The 25,262-nt window shown below is 50.9% G+C and overlaps 1 protein-coding gene across 1 annotated transcript; it reads right to left on the reverse strand.

Moving 5' to 3' along the window:
* Positions 1–9,788: 9,788 nt before the first annotated feature.
* Positions 9,789–21,485, reverse strand: TRAPPC14 (trafficking protein particle complex subunit 14). Its single transcript, XM_088656022.1, has 11 exons — positions 20,886–21,485; positions 20,684–20,779; positions 20,448–20,577; positions 20,190–20,276; positions 19,223–19,343; positions 18,089–18,239; positions 16,115–16,197; positions 13,470–13,633; positions 12,668–12,822; positions 11,142–11,335; positions 9,789–10,806 (listed from the first exon to the last, which is right to left on the reverse strand). Exons 1-11 carry the CDS (start codon positions 21,279–21,281, stop codon positions 10,653–10,655), a joined length of 1,731 nt encoding a protein of 576 aa, XP_088512148.1. The 5' UTR covers positions 21,282–21,485; the 3' UTR covers positions 9,789–10,652.
* Positions 21,486–25,262: the final 3,777 nt, after the last annotated feature.

Below are 25,262 nucleotides of genomic sequence, written 5' to 3' on the forward strand. Positions count from 1 at the left end.
CGCCAAAGTGGGGACTCTGAGGATGAAAGCCCATTACAATTCATATTCGAACATTGGCATGAATTACCTGGGGTGGAAAAACTTGACAAAAATCGGCTAAAAAGACTCTGTCAGAAAGACTGGATCCGCGTCACTGCGGACCATCCAGAGGGGGAAAAATGGATCCCGAGAGGTTCCCTTAATGCCCAGCGAATCTCTGCACTAAGAATAACACTGGAAGACCAATACCCCTTGCAAATTCGATATCTCAACTTATTTGAAAAGGCAAAAATCCTTCTTAAAGGGACTGAAGGTCCAACAGCCCCACAAATGCCAGTAATAACGGAAAGGAGTTCAAGACCCCCACCGTACCAGGAAACAATTATAGAAGAGCCGGTAGACCAGCTCTGCAGCCCTGCCGAAGCCCCGGCACCATCTCCTTCTAACGCAAACAGACAACGGGAGGCTGAGGTCCAAGACTCCCGGAGTGCAGTGGAGGGCGGATCTGTAACTCCTGCCATGCCTAGTCTAAGTCCAGCACCTCAGGGCAACCTCGAAGCCCGAATTCCTGCTGAAGTACCCCCCCAGCTAAGTCCTGTTGCTAGCAGAACTCGTAGTCGTGACCCAGAAACCAATTTAGTGGAGCAACTAGTGACAGTTTTATCGGAATTAAAGGGATCGTCCACAAAGGAAAGAGACCCCATAGAAAAGGAACCAGAGGCTACCGAGAAAACCCAGGGACAATATCCCTTAAGGTCAGTCCCAGTTTCAGATGGGACGAACTTCGTCTATTCCCATGTTCCCTTTTTAACCTCAGACCTACTGAATTGGGCTCAGCAGATGTCGACCTTAAAAGACAATCCTGACATGTGCTATCGTAAAATTGCCATTATTTTTTCTACTCATAATCCCTCCTGGGCAGACGTACACATGCTCCTGAATGGTCTTTTTAATGAGCCCGAACGGGAGGAGATTTTAGAGAAAGCAACAGAAGCCCTAAAATTACCTGATGTCCAACTCAATAAACCTGCAGGGATCGAGCCTCTAACTGCAGCCCAACTTAGAACCGAACCAGAATGGGACTATAACACCACGCCTGGGATTTGGTATCTGAAGGCGTTTCGAAAAGCCATCTTACATGGGATAAGGCTCGCGGGAAAAAAATCTACAAATTGGACTAAGATCAGGGAGGTAACCCAAGAACCTGATGAAACTCCCACCGCCTTCTATACCAGGCTAATAACCGCCTTTCGAACATGGGGGGGGATCGATCCTGATACCCCAGACAACCAAGTAGTGGTGAAAAGCTTCTTTAAAGACCAAGCTTGTCCAGACATCAGAAAATTCCTCTCCCTCCAAGTAGCCTATGAAGGGAAACCCATGAGTGAGATCCTCGTTCTTGCGAAAACCATTTATGATGGAAGGGATGAGAAAAAGAAAAAGGAGGCAAGGAAGGAAAAGGAGGACGATGCTAGAGTCCTCGCCTTGGCTTTGAGTGCAGCCAGTACCGCATATAACCCCCAACCTAGTTACCCCTTCAGAAATTCAAAGGCTCCCACACAACCTAGAGGGATGAACGCACATGCAAATCGACAAGCCTCTCCTTACCAAAGGGCTAACAATGTCCAGCATCGAGAGACCACCTCTCAATGCTTTTTCTGCAATCAAATAGGGCATTTCAAGCGAAATTGTCCATTATTCTTAAATACCGTGGCACCAAAACCAGCTCTAGGGATGGGATCCAATGCAGCACAAAACCCTAACCCGATAGCGCCAAACCCTTTCCAGAATCAGCGCCCATTCCAACTACCGCTGGAATTTAACCAGGAGCAAATGCAACCCACTCTTAATTCAGAGACTAACCAATGACAATTAAACGGGGATCCTTCAAACCTTGCCCTGGTATGCCCGACAATTGCCTTATCAGCCCATGACCCCATATGCACAATCACCATAGATGGCCATGAGTATCAGTGTTTACTAGATACAGGGGCAACTTTCTCAACTTTAAACGACAGTCATCTGAGGTCCAGTCAGCAAAAACAACGTATAATGGGCATTGATGGGATCCCCAGGACATGCGCTCTTTCAGAGCCAGCGAAAGTAACGATAGGGCCCCTGACTGCTGAGCACTCATTTCTACTGACCCCGAGCCCTGTCAACCTACTAGGGCGAGACCTACTATGTAAATTACAGGCAACTATAACTTGCAGCACTGAGGGTATCTACCTCCACATGCCAGAAGAGGCGGCAGTCTCCTTTCAAGGCATTTTAAAGGAAGAAAACCTGACTGATTTAGAAATACCAACCCCTCTGATTGACAAGGTACCAGTTCACCTATGGGGAAATACTAATACCTCTGTGGGACTCTTAAAATCGGCAGATCCCGTTGTTATTAAATACCGCACTGATGTCCCATACCCCTCCATCAAACAGTACCCCTTGCCGCAGGAGGCAATAGAAGGATTGAGGCCAATGATACAGGATTTTATGGATCAAGGCATCCTTGTTCCCTGCGTCAGCCCATGCAATAGTCCACTCCTGCCGGTACGCAAGCCATCACCCCCGGGTGCCCCAGTTAAATACAGGCTTGTCCAAGACCTCAGAATTATCAACAACTTTGTGATACCCCGCCACGCCATCACCGCCAACCCTAATACAATTTTGACCGGAATCCCACCAGATAGTACATATTTCAGTGTCATTGATTTATGCTCCGCCTTCTTTTCCATAAGAGTGCATGAGAAAAGCCAATTTCTGTTCGCCTTTACGTGGGAAAAAGGACAGCTGACTTGGACTAGACTCCCACAGGGATATGTAGAGAGCCCAACAATTTTTGCTTGTGCATTGCATAGGGACCTACAAGACCTCTCCTTTCCTGCTGGCTCCTCCCTTTTAATATATGTAGATGACTTGATAATTTGCTCCACCTCCGCAACTAATTGCCACATGGACACCGTCCATCTACTAACCGCCCTTGCCGACAAGGGCCACAAGGTCTCACCAAAAAAACTACAATATTGCCAAACTGAAGTAAAATACTTGGGCCACATAATTGGCCACGGAACAAGAGCTTTGACAACTGAAAGAGTAGATGCTATAGCTAAGGTTCCCCTGCCAAAGACCAAGAAACAGCTCCGCGGGTTTCTAGGAATGAGCGGATTTTGCAGGTCATGGATCCCAGGGTATGGAGAATTAACCAAACCCCTTGTAAAGATGACTAATAAGGACGAACCAGAACCCCTTGAATGGTCCAAAGAAAGCCTACAAAATTTTGAAACTATCAAAAGGGAACTGAGGTCCGCTCCAGCCTTAGGATTGCCAGACTACCGTCTCCCCTTTTCGCTGTTCGTGCATGAACAGAAAGGGGTAGCCTCCGGAGTTCTGACACAAACCTTCAGAGGCCAGGAACGTCCTGTCGCCTACTACAGTATTCAATTAGACCCGGTAGCTAAGGGGACTGTAGGTTGCCTCAGGGCAATTGCTGCCGCTGCGGAATTAGTGGACAGAGCCCTAGAAATCGTTCAAAATCAAGAACTAATCCTAAATGTACCACATGCTGTAGCCACCTTGTTAAACTTACGAAACTGTCAACATTTTAGTAACGAACGACTAAATCAGTACGAAGCTGCCCTGCTCACACCATCCAACGTGCGCATTAAAAGAGTCAATACCCTAAATCCAGCCACCCTACTGCCTCTGCCCGACGACGGGACCCCCCATCACGATTGCACCTTAGCAGTCCGCTTGGCCGAAAGGCCACGGGAAGATTTAGACCACCTTCCCTTGGAAAACCCAGATATCTCAATCTTTACAGATGGAAGTTCCAAGGTCGTGGCTGGAACAAGACAAACTGGGTACGCTGTGGTAACACACGACACCATCCTAGAAGCTGCACCTATAAACCCGCGCTACAGTGCGCAGGCAGCTGAGCTTATTGCCCTTATCAGAGCTTGCGAATTGAGTGAAGGCAAGCGCGTAAATATCTATACTGATTCCAAATATTGTTTCGGACTGGTACACGCTACGGGTACCCTCTGGAAACAGAGGGGATTCCTAACAGCTGCAGGAACACAAATCCCTCACGCACCGCTAGTGAAAAGACTAATGGACTCCATACATTTCCCGAAGGCCATCTCAGTAATACACTGCAAAGCACACACAAATGGCACGGACTTTGTCTCCTTAGGGAATAGTATTGCGGACGCCGCTGCCCAGAAGGCAGCGGCCATGAGAGGGGAAATGTATGAAAATGAATTTCAAGCCATCTTAGTTCCAGCCGATGTAGACTTCAATCGAATGTATCGCACCGCTAGTGTAGAAGAAATAAGCTCATGGCAACAACTGGGGGCACACCAAAGGGACAATGCGTGGGTTTTGCCGGACGGACGTCTAGCAATGCCTAAAGCCTGGGTACCCCGCCACCTCCGGGTTTTACACAATTTCACACACTGGGGAGCAAACCGCCTAGCAGACAGCATCCTTAGGCATTGGTATGCCCCAGGTGCACACCAATTTGCGAAGGCAGTATCCAAAAATTGCACCATCTGCGCCGGATTCAACCCAAAACAAGAACCACGCAAACCACCAGGGTCTAGACCTTGGGCATATATACCCTTTGAAAGCCTACAACTAGATTTTGCAGAACTCCCGAACTGTATGGGGTTTAAACAATTACTTGTCATAACAGACCGACTTTCAGGTTGGCCAGAAGCTTTTCCATGCAAACGAGCAAATGCTCAAACCGTTGCCAAAATCCTCATGCAGGAAATAATTCCCAGATACGGAGTTCCACGTCGATTAGACTCTGACCGTGGGACACATTTCGCTGCAGAGGTAGTTCAGTCTGTCACCAAGGCATTTGGAATTAAATGGGAACTCCACACCCCGTACCATCCGGCCTCTTCAGGTCAGACGGAGCGGATGAATGGACTTATAAAAACCCAATTGGGAAAAATCTGTAAGGCTACCGGGCTAAAATGGATAAATGCTCTTCCGTTAGTCCTACATAATATTCGTAGCCAGCCGAGAGGACTCTTGAAACTATCTCCCTATGAACTCCTGTTCGCCAGACCCTCCCCGACTCATACCACCCAACTCCCCGTCTCTGAGCTAGAGACTGGGGAAAACGAACTGACTGTATATGTTACACAATTACAACGACAACTAAAGAAACTACACCATTATGCAGCAACCTGTCAGAATGTTCCCCTTGATGTCGATGCTCACTCCTTCACGCCTGGACAGTGGATTTGGGTTAAAACTTACAGGCGAGCCACCTTACAACCCCAGTGGGAAGGACCCTACCAGATTCTCCTGACGACCCCAACTGCAATCAAGGTCTCTGAACGTTCTGCCTGGATTCATCACACCTTCTGTAAGTCCGCACCAAACCCCAACGACCTGGGTGACGTTGCAAGGACCTCCCCATCTTCCATCAACTCCACCGAAGACACCGTCCCACTCGACAATCCCGCGCCAGCCATCGAATCCCCCCAAGACCCTCCCGAGGAACCCACCTCGATCCCAATAACAGCCAAGGAAGGTGACCAAGGAGACCTGGAGAAGTGGATGTCAAAGATCCTTGTAGTACCTGAACCAGACGACCCAGATCATCCACCCATACGAATGCAGTTCCGGAAACAGAAATGCCACGACACCGGGAGCGGGACCTGAAACCCCAGTTTTTGTTTTACCTTCCCTTTCTCATACCACCTTCCCAAAACCCAACCCAGTTTTCCCACCCTCCTCCCTTATCTTTCTCAAACCCAAAAACCACCACCCCCTCCCTTCCCTAACTGTATCGTGTCTGTCGAGTTCTTTCTTTATTTTTATACAGATTTTCGCCTCTGCCAACCCGTGAGATGGACCGGACCCTGCTCCTGGGATACTGTCTCGCCTTCATCACCTACGTCGCAGCCCAGCAGCTCAATTGTGGAGAAAATCCTTCTGAGTTCTTCTTCCTGGATCATCGGACCGTCGACTCCTCTGACCCTACTTCCTTGAACAACCTTGGAGACTTCAAATTCTGCCTTCCCGGAACTAAGAGGTGGCTACCACATGCCTTTCGACCCCAACTGCGAGGCACCCAAACCTGGGAATTACTTATAAGGTCTGCCTCCTTCTCTATATTAGGACGTGCTTTCTTTACCCTTGACCATTCCTGGAACCGGTTAACTTGCCACAATGGAACTTCTCATCAGACCCAATGGGGCACCACTATTAAGACTTTTGACCCCGCAGAACAAGGACAAGGACTTTGGGGGGAATACACGGACTCTATGCATTATGACTTTTGGACTTATGGATTCATGTGTACCAATCCATCCACTGCTACGACCATTCAAGGTATCTGCGTTCGAAAATTTTGTTGTATATGGGACATAGGGACGGCATCAACCTGGGAAGGAAATAGGTATGTCGAGGGATGGTTACACTCAGTTGGAGGTGGGGCTAGTACGGAATGGGACCATGTAGGACCCCAGAGATGCGGGGGAGTCTCAACTGACCTACACTTACTCCACCGACAGGACCCTTTACAGCCCCTCGGCACTGCCCCTAGAAACGTCAACCTTACAGGACTTCCCTTGCCCCCGCGCATTTCCGATATCTCTGCATGGCAAAGTAATACGTACGTCCAGCTCCTTCAGCGGGCCGCCCATGCCACGAATTTAACTGACTGCTGGATCTGCACCCATATCCCATCCCACATAGAGCAGGGAGTGCCTTTCGTTGCAAACCCCCTCACCCTCCAACAGTATAAGAGTACCTACCTCCTGAACCGGAACCTTACTTTCTTAAAGCCCACTTCACAGTATATATACCTGAGTGGTGAGTCCCAAGGACCCATTTGTAGAGAATTTACAGGAACTGGAAGCCATGTGGGTTCTAGCAAATGCCCCGTTACGATCTTAATAAACCCCGGAGAGGACCTCACCTTAGTCAGGAATCACACGCATTCCCGTTCTTACCCTGATCTCAAGTCTGCCCTGACAGCCGTCTTGTTCCCGTTCATTCAAGAATCACCCATTGACGGTCTCATAGAAGCCTTTAGCACCGGACGAATTGGGAAACCCCTCAGCGGGCTATTCTGGCTCTGTTCCTCCCAAGGTTATACGTGGGTCAGTATTCACATGAGAGGATCCTGCTTCCTCGGCCACATACACCCAGGGTTCCGGGTAACCCAGGACTTACCTACCGGCCGCTTGAGAAACAGGAGGTCCCCGACTACCCCGTTAAAACCTAAGGCAAAGGCAGAGACCTGGCTCCGCGCAGTGTTCCCAGCCTATGGGGCTTTCTCGAACCATATGGACATCTTAAAACTAACGGATATTTTGTTGCGGTTCATCAATGAATCTGAGGCCGCCACGCTAGCAGTGTTAACAGAACTCACTCAGGTCCGATCCCTCTCTATTCAGAACCGCTTGGCTCTTGATCTCCTCCTGTCAGCGCAGGGCGGGACCTGTAAGCTCATCGGGGCGGAGTGCTGTATGTATGTATCCGATCAGACCCTGAATATAACAGCACACCTCCGAGCCATCGATTCCCTAACAAAAGATCTCCACGAGGTGCAGAATGAAGGGGTCTCAGACTGGGATATCTGGTCGTGGCTTCCCAATGCCTCCTGGCTCAGGGAAATCGTGAAAGGCACCCTTTTTCTAGCTCTATCTTTGATCCTCCTCCTTACCTCCCTTTGCTGTTGCCTCCAATGTTTCCCGGCTATGTTAACTCCCCGCAGACAAAAGCCCTCCCCAACCTCCTTTCAAGCTCCGTTATGTCCTTCCCCTGAGTTCCCCGAGATAGTACCGATGTTCCACCTTGGGAGTGGGGAGTACATTACCCCGGTGTGCGGAAATAATTTTTAATTACTTAAAAATTAATCCGCAGAGAGGGGAAATGTTATAAGGGGCAGGGTAAGAGGAATTTGCCCCCATGCATTACGAGACTACCAATGTACAGAGAGGGGACAGTTTAGCCAGAGAGAAGCCATTTTCTTGACTTCATGGTTCAAAAGTCAAGAGAAGCCTATTCTGCCGTATCAAGGTAAATTAATCCCCTGCTGACCCAGACAGTTCCTCCAGACCTCTTGGAAAACACACGCACCCTTTTACATAACCCATTGCTAAATCCTGTCTCACACCCACATGGAAACTTGCATAATCGCACCTCCAGCCAGATAACCAAAAACGATAACGATCACCCATTCTCGGAACTTCCACCCTCCCAAATCCCCGCCTGAGGTGCCCTCCCTTGTACTTTTCATGACCCAGATTCAGCTGAACCATGGACCTTTTTAAGATATATATATTTATCCCTAATAAACTATTCCGTTGTTCCTTTAGTAATGTTATGGTGTCCTCTATCATGTTACCCGATGCATCTCCCTATTCTCTACTCTGTATGAAACTGTATCTATTTACGAAACCGCAATAATATAACCTTGCACTGATACCTTGAACCTTTCTATCAAATTGTACCTGTTTAAAAAATCCTGCCATCCTGAAGAATTAATTGTTTGACTCTACTATTTGCAAAGGTTTCCACTTATGCACCCTTCTAAGCTTTTAGTTCGTTGTCCTTGATAAAATGTTATAAGCTGTCAAACATCGCTCTGAACTGTGAACGTTTTACCGCTGTTAGAATTGTATCCTCTCTGTGTATTATTAGTTACTGTATAATATCTTCTTCTTCTTTAACTTTAAGTGTAGTCTTTTCTCTCTATTGCAAACGTTGAATATTTGTATAAACTTTGTTGCAAGTTAATAGGCACCTCTGTGGCACAACATATTTTACGGACTGTTTCCACTTCTTCTTGATACCACACTGCCACCTAGCCAGTCTAAAAGAGCACGACTCAAATACACACTTTCAGTGAGAACAACAATTTTATTTGATAAACAGGTGTTATCAACAATCTTCCCACATCCGCAGAGTCTTCCTGTCAAACAATAAGGAGACATGCATAATCATTACCTGGACTATCACCATGATATCTTACATCAAGAATTCCATCAACCCCTTTGTCCTCTCGCGATTACCCCCTCCCAGAACCCATTTCCCCACCTTTTATGCAATTCTGTACTATTGGAAATGAAACCTATAAATTTGTGAAGCTTCCTTTGTTCGGGGTCCCTTCACTTCAACTTGCTTGTGTGGACGGATCGCTATTGCAATAGCTTTATTATTTAATTAATAAAGTACCTTGCTTCGTACGTCCTGGTTTGGCCTCTGTTATTTGGTAGGCAGGAGACGCTCAAACTTCGTCTGCCTGCCAGGATACTTGGACTCTTCCTGGGTCAAGGATCCACTTAATTCTAGGACCGTGTAGCTCTGCAAATTTTTACAACAGTGGCAAGCGGCATATGGACCCAAAGGAAGAGCAGACAGGGAGGAGGAACCTCTGCTTCCTGATTTGGGGGATGTAGGGGGGGGGATGAGTCCCTCCATGGATTAACTGAATGGTCCCCTGCCCCCTCCCCTTCAGCACTGGCCCACCCCCTTCCTGCAAATGCACTCGTGTTGGAAGAAGAGCCCTCTCCCCTCCCATTCAGAATCATTCTTTTCTCCAGCTGTGGAGGCAGAGCAGAGCCATCCTGGCCAGGAGCCACCGCTAGCTCCCTCCTCCTGCCTAAAGTTGTTTCATCTTTTAAAGCCATCCAACTTGGGCCTCATCCTGGCCTCCTGCAGGATGTGAAGAAGGGCTTTTTCTCATCTGTCCTGAGTCACCCGGCCTCCAGCTTCGTTGGGCGTCCTTCCTTGGAGCAATGGATCCCCAGTCCTGCAACACCCCCCCCAAAAAACACCAACGCTTTCCCCCAGCCAGCGCAGTTTATTTGCAAAACACACAACGTGGAGTCGGAGATGCTTTGGAGGCAAATAATAATTAAATAAATAAAAACAAAATTAAATAAAGTGCAATGGAACGGGGCCCTTCGGCCTGAGATGGCAGGAGGGGCTGGGGTGGAGGCCTGCCCACCCCCCTCCCGTGGATGCAGCAGCTGCCAGTGTGAAATGGGGTGGGGGAGGTAAGGGAAATCTGCCCCCTTCCCAGTCCTCAGAAGTGGCACAATCCAGTGTGATCCAGAAGATCCGCAGCAGCAAAGGTACCCCTCTACCAGCAGGGGGCAGCACAGAATCGTCACAGAACCATAGATCTCTAGCGTTGAGGGGGACCCTGAGGGTCATCTAGTCCAGCCCTCTGCAATGCAGCTGTCCAGTGGGTGTACCGTCAACCTCCAAAGTTTAGCAGCAGCAGCTGATTCCTGATCCTCAGCATGGGGCAATTGGGGGAGCTGCCCCCCCCCGATGCTTGGCCTCATTCGCACACACCATGGAGGATGAAGTCAATGAGGTTGGGGGTATGTGCCCCCCATTTTGAAGGAGCAAATGTTGGTAGAGGGAGAGCGGGGGATGGCACAGTGAAGGGGGTGTCTCATGGGGGTGCTGTAGCTCTGAGCCCCCGCAAGGCAAAAGGAACAGCAGGGAGAAGTGAAAGGTCCCCCCACATTTATTGGGTCATGCACGGTTTTTATTCCATGGGGGGGCAGCACTGGGGCATTTGCAGGTTTGGGGGGGCGGGGGAGGCAGGAGGTTTGTTCCCTTGCAAGGCAGGAGGCAGGGTCTCCCTTTCTGAGGAGGGCAGGGTAAGGGGGTGGGGTCTCCCCCCCCCCACCTCACGTGACGGGAGCCACGACCAGCACCTTGCACTCCCGCTTGGCAATCTTGTCCAGGGAAAGAGCAGCCTTGTCGGGGGGCAGGTAGAGGGGTCGCCCCACGGGGGAGCCCACGGGGGGAGTGATTGCTCGGCGCTCCATGACGCTGCCTGACCTGTGGGGAGAAAGAGAGGCCTCAGTGGGGGGCAGGTGGGGGGGAGACCCCAGGAGCCCTGCCTCTCTTGCCTGCCCCCTTCAGCCCGCCCTCCTCCATTACCCTTCCTCCCGGCTCCCCAAAGAGGAGGACACAGAACTGTAGTGTTGGGAGGGACCCCACGGGGCCACCTAGCCCAACCCCTGGCAATGCAGGAATCCCAGGTGAGTCCTGCCCCTTCAGCCAGCCTCCTCCATTACCCTCCCTTCCTGTTCCCTGAAAGAGTGAGAATCATGGATTGTAGCATTGGAAGGGACCCCACAGGGCCATCTAGCCCCACCCCCTCCTGCACCCACCTCATGAGGTGGCCCCTGGCCGGCTGCTGGTGCGAGAAGCTCTGCGAGCGGCCCAGGCTGGCCTGGTGACGCTCCACTAGCTCCCGGACAGCCGGGCTGCCTGGGCTGCTCTTGCGGGAGACAGGCCGGGCCTCGGGAGGTGGGTTCGAGACACTGGCGGTGAACTGCAGCTTCAGCTTCATGTGCTGGGAGAGCTTCCAGGGAGCAAAGAGAGGGAGGGGGAGAGAGAGAGAGAGAGAGAAAGAAAGTGTCAAACAGAGTGGGGAGGCCAGGAGGGCAGCAGCTGCTTCTGCTTCCAAATACAGTAGCACTGGATTGTAGAGTTGGGAGGGAGCCCTGAGGATCATCCAGTCCAACCCCCTGCAGCTCAGCAGGTCCAGAAGGAACGGCTCGTCTGCCCATCAGCACCACCCCGAGTGCAGACACCAGCAAGGTCCCATTCAGAGCCAGAGTTGCCAATTGCAGACCCACAAGCCCATCTCCACTCTGCCAGAAGGACGTCAGAAGGGCCTGCTGGATCAGGCCAAAGGGGCAGTGGCATTCCTAGCCCAGCTGGTACCAGGTGTGGCGCCTGTGCGGGCGGAGGTGAGGGGCGGGCCAGGGAGGGGTGCGCCGAGAGTCACCCCCTATCACCCCCCTTGCTACGCCCCTGCAAAGGGGGCCCATCCAGTCACAGAACCTTAGAACCATAGTGTTCTAGGGCAAAAGGGGACCCTGAGGGTCCTCTAGTCCAACCTCCTGTGATGCAGGAATCTCAGCTCAAGCATCCGTGAGAGATGACCAGGCATCGTCTTCTCACCTGGTGCCCATTGTGAGGCTCCCACAAGCAAAATCCGAGCCCAAGAACAATTCTCTCCCCTCCTGTGGTTTCTAGCAAGTGGGGCCACCTTGCAAGAGTAGAACTCTGGAACTCACTGCCACAGGAAGCAGCGCTGGCCATCCAGATTCAGGACAGGTAAAAGAAAGACCGTCTCCACACCTGGATGGCTTTAAAAGAGGGTCGAGCAGGTGCATGGAGGGGGCTGTGAAGATTTGGGACAGATGAAGGGAAGTCCATCTTCATGCAGCGTCCGATCCTCTCTTAATGCCATCCAGGTTAGTGGCCAACCCTGCCTCCTGTGGGAGGGAGTTCCACAGGTTAACAGTGCTGCGTGGAAAAGGCCGTCTCAAGAACAGTTTCTTCTCTAGAGCGATTTTGGCCTTAAATGGAAAGTCTGGACTTTGAAGTCATCTTATTTTACTTGTTATATTGTATCGTATTGCATTTTTTTAATTAGTAGTTTGTAGTAATTTTGGATTATGTGGAATATCTGAGCTTTATCTAAGTGGATGTGGTAACCGAGTCATTTCATTGTTCCCGCAAGGGGACAATGACGATAAAGATGATCTTATCTCTCTCTTTTCCCTGTCCTGAATCTGCCCACGGTCAACCCCAGCATTGCCGAGTTGCAAGAATCCACTCCGGGCCATGCAGCCCAGCCCAGAGTCCGGGTGCAAGCATGTGGGGGTGCGCAGGGGCTTCTTACCTCGTACAACCCGGCCCGCAGCGCCTGGAAGGTGACGCAGAAGGTACGGGCGCTGCCCTTCCGGGAGAACCCCAAGTTGTTGAGCGGCGTGTGGCAGACGATGGCGTCCTGGGCGTCCTGGATGGCGCGCCGTTCCTCGCAGGACAGCTTCTTGCCTGGGGGGCATCAGGAAAAGGAAAGGGCAGCAGCCGTGTCCCCCCCGAGGTGCCCCAGAGAAGCCCCCAAGCGCAAACCACCAGCTTACGCTTTTGCGGGGAGACTGCCCCTGAGCTTGGAGGCTCTATTCCCTGTGAGCATAGCCAAGGAGCTCTATGTCACCCACTTCCTCATGCTCAAGACCAGGACCAAGAGTGGCAAGGCTCCCCCCACAACTCTTCCTGGCCGGAGAATCATAGAGTTGGAAGGGATACCCAGTGGTCATCCAGTCCGAAGCTAAAGAATCCATGAGAAATGGCTCCCCAACATCTCACAACAAAATATTTCCAGGCAGGACTCATAGAATCATGGAAACTCGAGGGTCATCATGGGATCACAGATCAGCCCTGCCTCTCTCACCCACCCCTTCAGCCAGCCTCCCCCATTGCCCTCCTTCCCTGCTCCCCAAAACAGGAGGGATAGAATTGTAGGGTGAGAATTATGGAATCAGACTGGTAGAATGGGATGGGAACCCCAAGGGTCATCCAGCCCAACCCTCTACAGATGGCGATCCTCCAAGGAAGGAGAGACCGCCATAGAATTATGGAATGGTAGGCTTGGGTGGGGGCCACCAAAGGTCATCCAGCCCAGCCCACCATGCTCTCACCAGCAGCCGCGCTCTCTGGAGTCCACACCAGGCGCACGGCCAGGAAGTCCTGCAGGTTATTGATGAGGGTGTAGGTAACGGTGAAGCGGCGGTGAAGGGTGACCGGAGACTCGCACTCGGCTGTCATGACGAATCGGGGACGGGCCAGGCGGATGCTGGGGAGCCTAATAATAATAATAATAATAATAATAATAATAATAATAATAATACCGTGCCCATCTGGCTGGGCTTCCAGCGCATATAAAAACATAAGAAAGCATCAAACATTCAAAGCATTTAGCAGCCTAAGGGAGGAAGGGAAGCTGTGCTGAGTGTCAGGGCAGGGAGGTGCAGAGAGGGGGGAGTCAGGGGCAGAGTCCCGCCCCACCCCACCCCGCCCCATCCCACCTGGGGGTACAGGTCCCCTTTGTCCCTGGGAACGTGAGCGGGGAAGTCAAGACGGGCAGCCAGCAGCAAGGAGCGGGGAAGTCAAGATGGGCAGCCAGCAGCAAGGAGGCAACGTCCATCGTCCTCATGCAGTCCTGGAGTTGAGAGGGACCCCTAAACGCCATCTAGTCCACCCACCCCCGGCAGGGCAGGAATCACAGCTCAAGATTTCTGCATGACTGAGAGAAACACCTTTTGGACAAAGTGGGCGGAGGTCCAGCCAATTGCAGGTGGGCCTGGCCCCCCTTTGCTGTGGTCACTCTGTGACGTGACCAAGTCCAGTAGCCCTCTATTCTCCTCTCTTCTTGCAGGACTATGCCTGATCCTCCTTTTTTAACCATAGCTGTCAAGTTTTGTGCCATAGCTGTCAAGTTCTCCCCTTTTTTTAAGGGAACTTCCCTTATGCTGAATAGGCTTCCTCATGAGAAAAGGGAAAACTTGACAGCTATGGTTTTATGCAGGCTTCCCAACCTTCCCTTCCATTGCATTCTTAATAAATCTATCTGAAGAAGTGTGCATGCACAAAAGCTCATACCTATGACAAACTTAGTTGGTCTCTAAGGTGCTACTGGAAGGATTTTTTTAAAAAAATGTTTTAAATGAACCTAGTTTTTGCTGCATATCAGTTTATAACACCACCCTAGTTTTCTCCTTGTAATCCTTCATTATATTTAATTGTTGTTTATACAAACACCCCTACTTGTAGATTGATTTTAGCATCATTTTTTAAAAAATATTCCCCAAAGCTGTCCCATTCTCCCTTTGTTTTCCCCGTCTTGGTTTTTTATTTTGGCTGTGAGATTTGCGAGTTCTGCAGGTTCTATTAGTTTATGCAGCCATTGTTCTTTAGCTGGAATTTCTTTTCCTTTCCAACTTCTGGCATATTCTAGTCTGGCTGCAGCCGTCACATATAGAGGAATAGGAGTAGGGATCTCATCTCCAATCATCGCTAGTAGAAAAGCTTCCGGGTGGTTTTTTTGGAAACATGATCTGGAGAATTTTTCTAAGCTGGTCCTAGATCATCCCCCATAACTCTGGGGCAAGTTTATGCTGCCACCACATATGGATCAAGGATCCCTCAACCTCTGAGTATTTCCAGCAGAGGTTGGACCCTTCTCTGTAAATCTTAGCAAGATCAGGTACCACCTGTAGAGCATTCTTTTTCTATTTTCTTTTATCAGGTAGCAAGCTGAAATATTAATAGTTTTGTTCCACAGCTTCTCCCAGGCTGGAATTTCAATGTTGTGTCCAATATCAATAGCCTAGTGTATCATTACTTCCTTGACCATCTCATCTTTGATCTCCCATTCCAGTAAATTTTGATAAAGTCTAGATATTAGCTTTTTAATTATTTCCCAATACCGCTTTCCCGAATACTGATACCCCTTCCAAAAAAACTTTGTCTTTATCTTTCCCAAAGACCTAATGCATTTGAAAGTACTGGAACCAGTCTGGAATCCAGCTTTGCACCTCTTCTGTTTCTTAAAGTCCTATAGAGCCCTCTTTGATTTCAAGGAGGTCCCTGTATGTACCCCAATCCTTACTCATCTTTAGCTTTTTAACTGCAGCTGTTTCAATAGGAAAGATCCACCAGGGAGTCTTGCTTTCTCGGAGGTCTTTATATCTCACCCACACTTTATATAGATTATTCCTTATCATGTGATTATGAAATCTCTTGTGAACTTTGGCTTTGTGATAGCACAGGCAAGTGTGCCATCCATACATCAGGTCGAATCATTCTAGGTCCAGAACACTTGTGTTTTTCTACTCCACCCACTCTTTCATCCAACATAAACAAGCCTCTTCGTAATACATTTTCAAGTCTAGGAGCCCAAATCCCCCCCCCTATTCTTTATGTCAATTAAAATTTTATATTTAGTCCAGGGCTTTCCCCCCTGCCAGATTAAATTAGCTACGTCCGTTTTCCATTGCTTTAAGCAGTGAGTGCCACTAAATACTTGAAGGCCTGAAACAAAAAAAGCATCTTGGATAGAAATTTCATTTTGATTGCAGATATTCTCCCTAGAAACGAAAGCTTCATTTGGTTCCATTTCTCAAGGAATTCTCAAGGAATTTATTATTATTTAATAAATCGGGGGGGGGGGGACTTTTTGAGGTATTTTTTAAATTTCAACCCAAGTCTCTACATACTTATCTTGAAATAGGTTCAGGGTTCAGGGTCCAACCACACTCCCAAATATTTAACGTTCCTTTCTTACCTGTAGTGGGTGTAGATGCTGGCAGTGAAAGGCAGCTTTGGGGTTGACCACTGGACCACGGCGATGAGAGGGACTTCCAGGCCCTGCGATTAAACCAGAGATGGTGAAGTTGGAAGGACCCCAAGGATCATCCAGTCCAACCCCCTGCAAGGCAGGGATCTCAGCCAAATCATGAGGCCATGCTGCATTTTTCAACTTCCAACTTCCAAAAATGAGGGGTGCTAAAAAGTTGTGGCAGGACTTAGGAATTCAAGAGATATGTTGGTTAAATTAAAGCAATTTAGTTCTGCTTGGTAAGTAAAACACGTGTAAAATGCACTAGAGATCATTAAAAACGAGTGTTAAGTACTTGCAGTTATATTATATACTAAAATTATTACTTTTATTTATATAGTATGCATTGCATATTTTATATTACCTGTTGCTTTCAGAAGGCAAAATTAAAATTATTTGGTTTCCTGAGAACAGTTTACGTGCTTCTTAATCAAATGTAGACTTACCAAGCTAACTGTCATCCAATCACAAAAATAATAGGAGATATGGATTCCTCACACCCAAACATATTTTTAAGACCCCTCGCTGCAAAAATTACCAGTAAGTTTCACCCCTTAAAATGATTGGTAGGCAGGAAATGATTGGCAGGCATGCTGGTCCCGCCCACCCCATGCATTATACCCCGCCTCTTCCCCACCATGGCCCCCTCCCTCATAGAATCCCAGAAGGAAGGGACCCCCAAGGGACATCTAGTCCAATGGCTCTCAAACTTCTTTCTCTGGGTCAGACGTTCAGAACAAAAACATTCTTGCACCACACTGAATTTTTTATTGATGAGAGATACAAAAAGAAGCAACTCCAGGCGACGCTTGATTTATAACAGAACTACTTCATCGTATGATCACAGGACACCCAGAAATTATAAAGCAACAGAGCGAGAGAGAATACAGGCGTCCTTCCCATAATATATTTATAGATGAGCCTCTTCCATCGGTACCTTAAGGAGGTCTACAAAGTCATGGAGAGGCGTGAGCCTGCCTTTGCTGGGCAATCTCATTTGAGACAAAGAAGCCCTCCTCTCCTCCTTGACACAAAGAATCCCTTCTCTTCTCTGATCTTTCATATTTGTCAGAGTTGAAGAACAGCCAGTGCTCTTGAAGAGAGGCTGGGATACTGTTTCTGGTTGTATATTCCCAAAGAGCCCAGAGGCAGCTCCCGTGTTGCATTTCTCATGTTTTGGCAACAGAGAAGCTGTCCATGTTTCTCATTTATATGAAGTCTAATTTGAGGTGGACAAACTTTCATCTCGTCAACACAAAGAAGCCTTACTCCTGCACTCGTTTTTAAAGTATACCTATCCATATTCTGTAAATAAATAAATAAATGTATGTTTTCCAATTCGGCTCTCGCCTTGTTATCATTAGACTCAAATTTAAACAATAACTGTCAATGCAGAGTTACAGGTAGGTAGCTGTGTTGGTCTGAGTCGAAGCAACAAAAATAAAATAAAATTATTTTGCATTATTTTGTCAATGCAGAAATTGATGTTTTTTTAAAAATCAGCAGCGCAATTAACAATAGCCTGATACTGGCAGCAATTTATAGAAATCCCCCTTGTAATCTGGCTAAATTATATTTGGAATGGGGCTGGATCAGAACGCCTCCCTCATCCCAGAAGGGGAACGAAATGTGCTGCGAAGAGACACACTTTCGGTGAACTTTGCTTCCTTTCTAAACAAGACAGAAGATACCTTTATTCCAACCCCAACCCCAGAACTTGTGGAGAGGAGAGTTGAATAGATCGGGCATCATTAAACGTACTGCTTTTGTACTGCATATGAAACTTAAGAAGAATGTACCACTGGACCAAAGATCCCCTTATTTTCATACAAGACTATCCACCCCCCAGGTCTGCCTTGAGGAGGTGGCAGCAATCCCCGCAGTGGGGGTGGGTTCGAGCCGGGTGGCGCAGACCCTCACCTCCTTGGCGCTGTCTGGCGGGGGCTGCTCGGGGGCCTGCAGCTGGAAGAGGAAGTTCTGCTCCTCCAGGGCCCGCAGGGAGCAGGGGCAGGAGGCTGTGGCCGAGGGCACCCGGGAGAAGGAGGCCATAGACACCTCACCTGACTGGTGGCTGGAGACAAAGGGGGAGAAAGAGGGGTAAGCGGGGGAGGAAAGAGGCCCCCACCTCCCAAGACTCCTGCCTCCATCCCTCCAGCTGCCCTGTCCCACTTCGCTGCCCCCACCCCAGCGTAGCCAAGTCACAAGGTTGTAGAATCGTAGGGTTGAAGAATTTGGAGGGGTCCCCGAGGGTCATCCAGCCCAACCCCCTGCAATCCTGAGTAATCTGCGTCAGCAGCACTGAAGTGACCTCCCCAAGGCTGTGTATCTGGAGATCCTGGGCTGCCCAGATGACAAGACCCCCCCCCCCACCTCTTGGCCTCACTGATGGGCTTCAAAGGAAAGCAGAGCAAGATGTTTGCCACCAGCCGGGCTGCAGGAGTTGCCGGAAGGAGGCATACAAAGCGCCAGTGGCGGAGCTTCAAGCTCGGGGTGGGGAGCAGGTGTGGGGCAGCCATGATGGTACCCCACTGGGATCGTCCACTGGGGGCGGTGCACTTCCCCTGCACCCCTGTTCCTCCGCCAGTGCAAGGAGCCATCCAAGCATCTTAGGGACTCCACTCTGGATTTGCATAGGGTTTGCTCCTTAGCCATTTCTCTCCCCCCCAAATATCCCGCAAGGCAGTTTTCCTTCCCCTAGATGGGCTCCCTTCCCAGATGGCCGAGCCCCACCTGCCCCTCACCATCTTCGTCTACAGCAGGAGCAGAAATTGTTTTCTCGATCCCCTCTGCTCAATCTCCCAGAGTCTGACCACACACAGGGGAAGCCCCTAACTCTCTGGGGGTTTGAGACCCACCAGCCAACCTCACCTGTCTTAGCTGGCCAATTGAAGACTGGTGACAGCTTCGAGGAGCTACAGGTGAGACCTGAGTGCAGGGTGGGGACCAAAGGTCAAAAGCCCCTGCATTAAGTGGAGGCATTTCCAGGCAATAATGGCAGATTGGGGGGGGGTCACCAGCTCCAGCCGACTGCCCTGCCCCAAACTTTTCCCTTACCAGACATCATCAACCAGTAAGACGGACCCATCTGGCATCATGGGAAGGTAACTGGTGTTGAAATTGGGCAGGATCCGCACATCCCACACAGAGAGCTCCTCCTGCGAGGCTGCGTTCAAAACTGGGGGTGGGGGGGAGAGGGTGGGTGTGCAAAAGATTAAAGGCAGGGAAAAGGTCCTGGGATCCAAAGAGACAACCCTTTGGGAAACATCTTCAGGTGCTCTTGCAAAGGATGGCATCCTCATTAACCTGTGGAACTCCCTCCCACAGGAGGCAGCGATGGCCGCCGACCTGGATGGCTTTAGACAAGGACTGGACACATTCATGGAGGAGGAGAGGGCGACTGGTGGCTTCTAGTCAGGAGTTCAACTCCTCCAAGGGAGTCCCTGGATCAGCAGCCTGGCGTCCCCCATCATCGCAGCCGGAATGTTGGGTGTGGAGAGAGAGCTGGACTTTCCAGGACACCAGTGTGCTTGATCCAGCAGCCTCTTCCGATGCTCCAATGGAACCTCCAGGTCCAGAGACAGTCTATCTGGATTTCCTGGCTCCAAGGGGCATTTGGCCACTGTGAGGACAGGATGCTGGCCTAGGACCTCATTTGGCATGGCTCTCTTTATGATCTTGAGAGGAGGAACCTAGAATAGGGCCCTCCTTTCACTCTGGGCTCTAGGTGGTCTGCCAGACCTTGGGCCTGAGGAGCCTACAGGCAGGTGCACAGCTCTGCTGAGGTTCTTCTGCCCCCAGCCTTCACTTAGAGACCCTCCAGTTGGAGGGGGAAAGGATGTCCCTCCCCAATGGCCCTGCTTACACATATGGGGTGGGCACCACCCACCGGAAAGGGCAGAGCATGGCCATCGGCAGGTCCCTGGATGATGGAGAGGCCCCCTGCCCCCTCCTTGCCCCTGCCCCAGCTGCTCCCCACATTTCCCCCAAATGCCCCCATGTTGGCTCCCCCCCATTCCCGCACCTTTTAGTACCGTCAAGTGTTTCCCCGACACGTTCAGGGGTTGGCATTTCAGCTCCGGAGGGGGCAGGACGGTCAGCATGGTGCTCACTGTAGGGAGGGGGTCAAAGGTCAGAGGGTGACTCCCGCCCCGCACCTAAGAGGAATTTCTTGGAAGGCAGGTGGAGAGAGGGAGGCTTGTTTGGAGGAGGACCCCCCCCAATTCCTCTCAATCGGGAGGCGCTGGGGCCGGGGAGTGGGGTCTGGGTGTTGAGCGGTCACCTTGCGCCTTGAAAGCCCCCTGCTCTTCCCGGAAGGTCTGCGAGGGGGCCCGATCCTGCAGGATGCTGAGGTAGCCGCGCTCCCGCACCTCCGCCTTCTCCTGATCCCGCTTCCAAACCGTCACCACGATCTGGGGGCGCAAAAGCGATCCGCGTGTGTTTCGTGGGGTGGGGTGGGGTGTCCACCCAGGTGCGCCCCCGCCCCGCCCCGCCCCACCGTACCCGCCCGGGTCTCACCTTGGCCTTGACGGTGGTGGGGGGCAGCTTGTCCAGGCAGATGGTCAGGGGGAAGATGACCTCGTCCGTGGACACGATGGGCTCTTCCATGGGCACCTGCGCGGGCCGGGAGGGAAGCATCAGCGGGCCGGATCCAGATTGCCCCCTCCCGCCAGGCACTCCGCCTCACCACCCCGCCACCCGCGTCCGCCCCGGGCCTCACTCCTGCGGCGGGTCTCCCGGGGGTCCCCTGGCCGTGGGTCAGCAGCGCTCGGCAGTCGCGGAAGAGGCTCCCGGGGGCCGGGTCGTCGTCGTCTTCGCGGGCCGGCTCGGGCTCTCCGCCCAGCGTCGCCTCGCCGCCCAGGCTGGCCCCGGGGCTGACGCTGGCCAGGGCAGAGAGGGACCCGGCCAGCTCCCCCCAGGGCGCCCTCCCGCCACCCTCCCCACCGGCGCCCCCCGGCCGGCAGCGAAGCACCAGCAGGAAGCGGACCGTCTCGCCCAGGTAAAGGTGGTTGCGCCGCGGCAGCGCCCGGTAGCGCCCGGGCTCGCCCAGCAGCACCTCCCGCGCCGGGAAGGGCACGGCCGGGAAATACATGAAGTAGTCGCACTGGGACTCCATAGCATGTGCGGGGGGGGAGGGCGGAGGAGGAGAGGGAGCCCCACAGATGCGGGGAGTGGGGCAGATTCCCGGCGGCGGCGGGGGGGGGAGGTCAGCAAGGAAGGAAGAGGGAGGAGGGAAAGAAAGAGAGGGAGGGGGGTTACGCTCGGAGGGGCGGGGGGAAGAGATGCGGGGCAGAGATGAGGAAAGGGGGGCAGATTCTCGGCAGCGCGGGGGGGGGGGCAAAGATCAAGATGGAAGAGCGAGAGAGGGAGGGAGGCGCCGGTGCGTCGTGGGGGGGGGGGGAGGCCGGGCCGGGCCAGGCCGGGCTGTGCGGCGCGGCGGGGCGGAGCGAGCCAGGAAAGAAGGAAGGAGGAAGGGAGAGAATGAAAGAAAGAGGAAGGAGGGGGAGGAGAGGGGGATGCGCTCCCCTCCTCCTCTTCCTCGTTGGCTCTGTCGGCCCCTCCCCCACGACAATGCTGCTCCCTCCGGGGACCCTCGGCCTCGGGGCTGGAGTCTGAACAGGTGCAAGGGGCGAGCGTGGCCCCGGGTGGGACTGCTTTCCTGCTGGGTGTCTCTGCAACATCCCCTATTTTGCGACCGGTCGCAACTCATTCCTGTATTCTTCTGGTGCATTTTAATGGAGAGACGCATTTGGCCTCAGCGTTGCATCCACGCAGGTATTGATAATTGCTTTCCTCTGCGGCTGATATGATCGTGAAGGTCAAAACAACGCCAGGAAAGAAACGGAGGAGATCTCGCATTGGCGGTGGATTCCTAGCGGGTGGTCCATGCCTCCTTCCGCTTCGTACAGGCTCCTGGACCCCTTCTGCCCTCTTCTGCCCCCTGGAGGGTCATCTGCGGGGCGGGGGATGGGGCAGAATGCTAGAATATTTGCCGCATAAAAACTCCAGGATTTGAGTGGGGAGTTGCAGGGGGTCCCTGGGTAGCAACCACCAGAGGCAGGCAGAGATCCTGGGGGGGGGGGCAATAGGGAGCCTCCAGGCTCTTCCTGGCTTGAGCTGGCAATACACCTGACTGGAGGCAGCTTTCGCACTCATGGCCTGCTGGTGGGCTTCCCTCAGCCTGGTCACAGGATGCCTGATTCAATGCACGCCCTGTGGTCGCATCCAGGTGTTGTGGGGCTCTTCTCCTATTGCCCTAGTCCAATGGGGCTTCCTCAGGTGCCCTTATCCAGCCCTCACTCATGTGGGGTTGGCATTCTGGGGGTGATCCCAACCCAAATTGTGGGGTGCTCTTCCCAGGGTGCTCCACCCGGCACCCACTCAGGCATCTTTCCAGGATCCCCCAAAGGCCTTTTTTATAGTCCCAGGCCTTGGCAGGGAAACGGCATCTCTTCTACATTCAAGCGCTGCTTCTCTCATGGCTTGAGCCGTTCTAAGCCTAACGCTCCTCTGCATCTTTCTAGGGTTGCTTACAGATTCATAGAGGCATATTCACTTGTGGGGGGAACAAAAATATACGAGGGTGCAGAGCAGCCACAAAAAGTCCAAGGAATGGACACTTTGTCATCCTCAATTAGAGGTCAAAGAGCTTCTCTGGATGTCTTCTAAAATCAGAATAAACTTATCCCTTATGATGAGGATGAGGATAAAATATTTATGCCCCACCTTTTCATGTGCATGTGTGTATGTACCACACACACACACAGTTTATTAACATACAATTTCAATCTCAATCTCACAATCTCAGAAGAGAAGGTTAAGGGGTGATATGATAGCCATGTTGTTCAAATATATAAAAGGATGTCATAGAGGAGGGAGAAAGGTTGTTTTCTGCTGCCCCAGAGAAGCGGACACGGAGCAATGGATTCAAACTACAAGAAAGAAGATTCCACCTAATCATTAGGAAGAACTTCCTAACAAGGAGTGTGGTGGAGTCTCCTTCTTTGGAGGTCTTTAAGCAGAGGCTTGACAGGCACATGTCAAGAATGCTTTGATGGTGTTTCCTCCTTGGCAGGGGGTTGGACTGGATGGCCCTTGTGGTCTCTTCCAACTCTAGGATTCTATGATTCAATGAGAACTGCATAGCACCAGCTGTTTCATTAAAAGCAGCCATTCCCCCAAAGTCTGTAGGAACGAGGTCTTCACCTGCCAGCAGAAGGACAAGGAGGGAGCCAGTCTGGCTTCTCTAGGGAGGTGGGAGTCCCAAAATTGTCTGGCAGCAGCCACCATGACAATGCCACCTGTCACATCCCCACCAAGGGTACCTTGAGGGTGGGAGGAGCAAGAAAAGGGTCTCCCTGGAAGATCTCGAAACCAGGGCAGGTTCCCATAGGGGACTTTGAGACTGCCTGGTCCCCAGCTGTGTAGGGCTATTTTGGTCAAAAGCAGCACATTGAGTTGTGCCTGGAAATAGGCCGGTGGCCATGGGGACGGTGGCAACAAGGGGGTCACCTGCTCCCAGTAACCAGCCCTGGTCAGCAATCTGGCTGCAGCAGCTTGGGCCAGCTGAAGTTTCTGAGGCAACTAAGGAAGTGTTGCTGGGGCCCAATCCAAGGACCCGGTGCAGGTGCTTAAAGTGTGCCAATGTGCTCCTGATGCAATACATAGAGTGCGTGAGATGCTGGGACAAGCAACAGGAGCTCACCCCGCCATGGGGATTCGAGCTGCAGGCTTTCCGGACCTTCCCATTGGCAAGCCCAAGAGGCTCAGTGGTTTAGACCACAGCACCAGCCTTGTTCCTCGGCCTGAAGTGAGATGAGCACCACACCCCATAGTCCCATTTGACTGGATTTAACTTTTGGAGCTTCTGCTGCTTTTACCATCATATTGCCATACACCTGTGTTCTCCCTGACATTTTGCCAATTCAGCAAAAATTCCCCCCTGACACCATTTTTACACCCGGAAACCAGGACATGTCAGGAATGGACAAGCCTAGCCCTGATACCCCCTGCCTTTCGACCTAGCCTCCCTCACAGGGGGCTTGTACACCCCCTTGGGCTCCTTGGAGAGGACAAGAGGTGGGGGAAGCACCTGTCAGGGGTGCCTGAGTTAAGATTCCTGCATTGCAAAGGGTGGGGCTAGATGACCCTTGGGTTCCCTTCCAACTCTATGATTCTGTGAATACAAATGCATTGAGTAAGTAAATAATATCTCTTCCTGTCGTATCTTCTCTACTTCCAGACCTCCTAATTATACAGTATCAAATTCCTTCAGTGCCACAGGTTAATATTCTTGCTTTCCTATTTCCTCCCCCCCCCCCTATTCTTTTATCTTTTAGACGTTACTCTATTTCTGCTAGTAGAGAATTGTTTGGATAGTACACTTTTAGGTACTTTTTATAAATACTCCATTCTTTTGATATTTTTTGTGGTGATCCTTCTCTTATTGAGTTGGTTAATTTTGCCAGCTGTAGATATTCAAGCATAAGTGCTTGCCATTCTACTACTGTAGGCAAGTTCTCACTTTTCCATTTCCTTGGATTTCCTTGCCACTAGGATCCTGGTTGCTGTTATTGAGTATAGCAGTAAGGTTCTTGCTTCTTTCTTAATATCTGGTGGGAGTATGTTCAGCAGAAACATTTCCGGCCTTTTCTTAATTGGTTGTTTAAATAGTTTTTTATTTTCCCTATAGATACTATTCCAATATTTTCTAATATCTTGGCAGGTCCACCACATATGGTAGTACGACCCTATTTCAGTTTTACACCTCCAACAGTGTGGATTTGCCCCTCCATACATCAGTCATAGGCTGTTCACGTTGCGAATAAGTTTTTTTTTGTGTGTGTGTGTGTGTATTTGATTATATATTATTTACATAACTTTTTTTCTGTAATTTTTGCTTTTGAGATGAATTTGTTGAATTGGAAAATATTTTGTACACTGAAGACAATCTGTTCGAACTTCTTTTTAAACAATAAAGTTTTTCTTAAAAAAAAGAGAGTAAGTAAATAATAATCAAACTCCAGGTCACTGATGAGCAACTCCAGAAATGCAGGCAGGATGGACGCAAAGGAGATGAAAGGTGGAGCACACCAAG

This window comes from Zootoca vivipara, chromosome 12 (genome assembly GCF_965207765.1).
Source record: "Zootoca vivipara chromosome 12, rZooViv2.hap1.1, whole genome shotgun sequence".
Lineage (NCBI taxonomy): Eukaryota > Metazoa > Chordata > Lepidosauria > Squamata > Lacertidae > Zootoca > Zootoca vivipara.

Coding starts and splice junctions, on each gene's coding strand:
- TRAPPC14 (XM_088656022.1), bottom strand. CDS start 21,281: ATGGAGTCCCAGTGCGACTACTTCATGTATTTCCCGGCCGTGCCCTTC. Junction 19,344..20,189: donor ACACTTGACGGTACTAAAAG/GTGCGGGAATGG, acceptor CCCCACCCCCAG/TTTTGAACGCAGCCTCGCAG. Junction 10,807..11,141: donor GCCAGGGGCCACCTCATGAG/GTGGGTGCAGGA, acceptor TTCTCCCCACAG/GTCAGGCAGCGTCATGGAGC.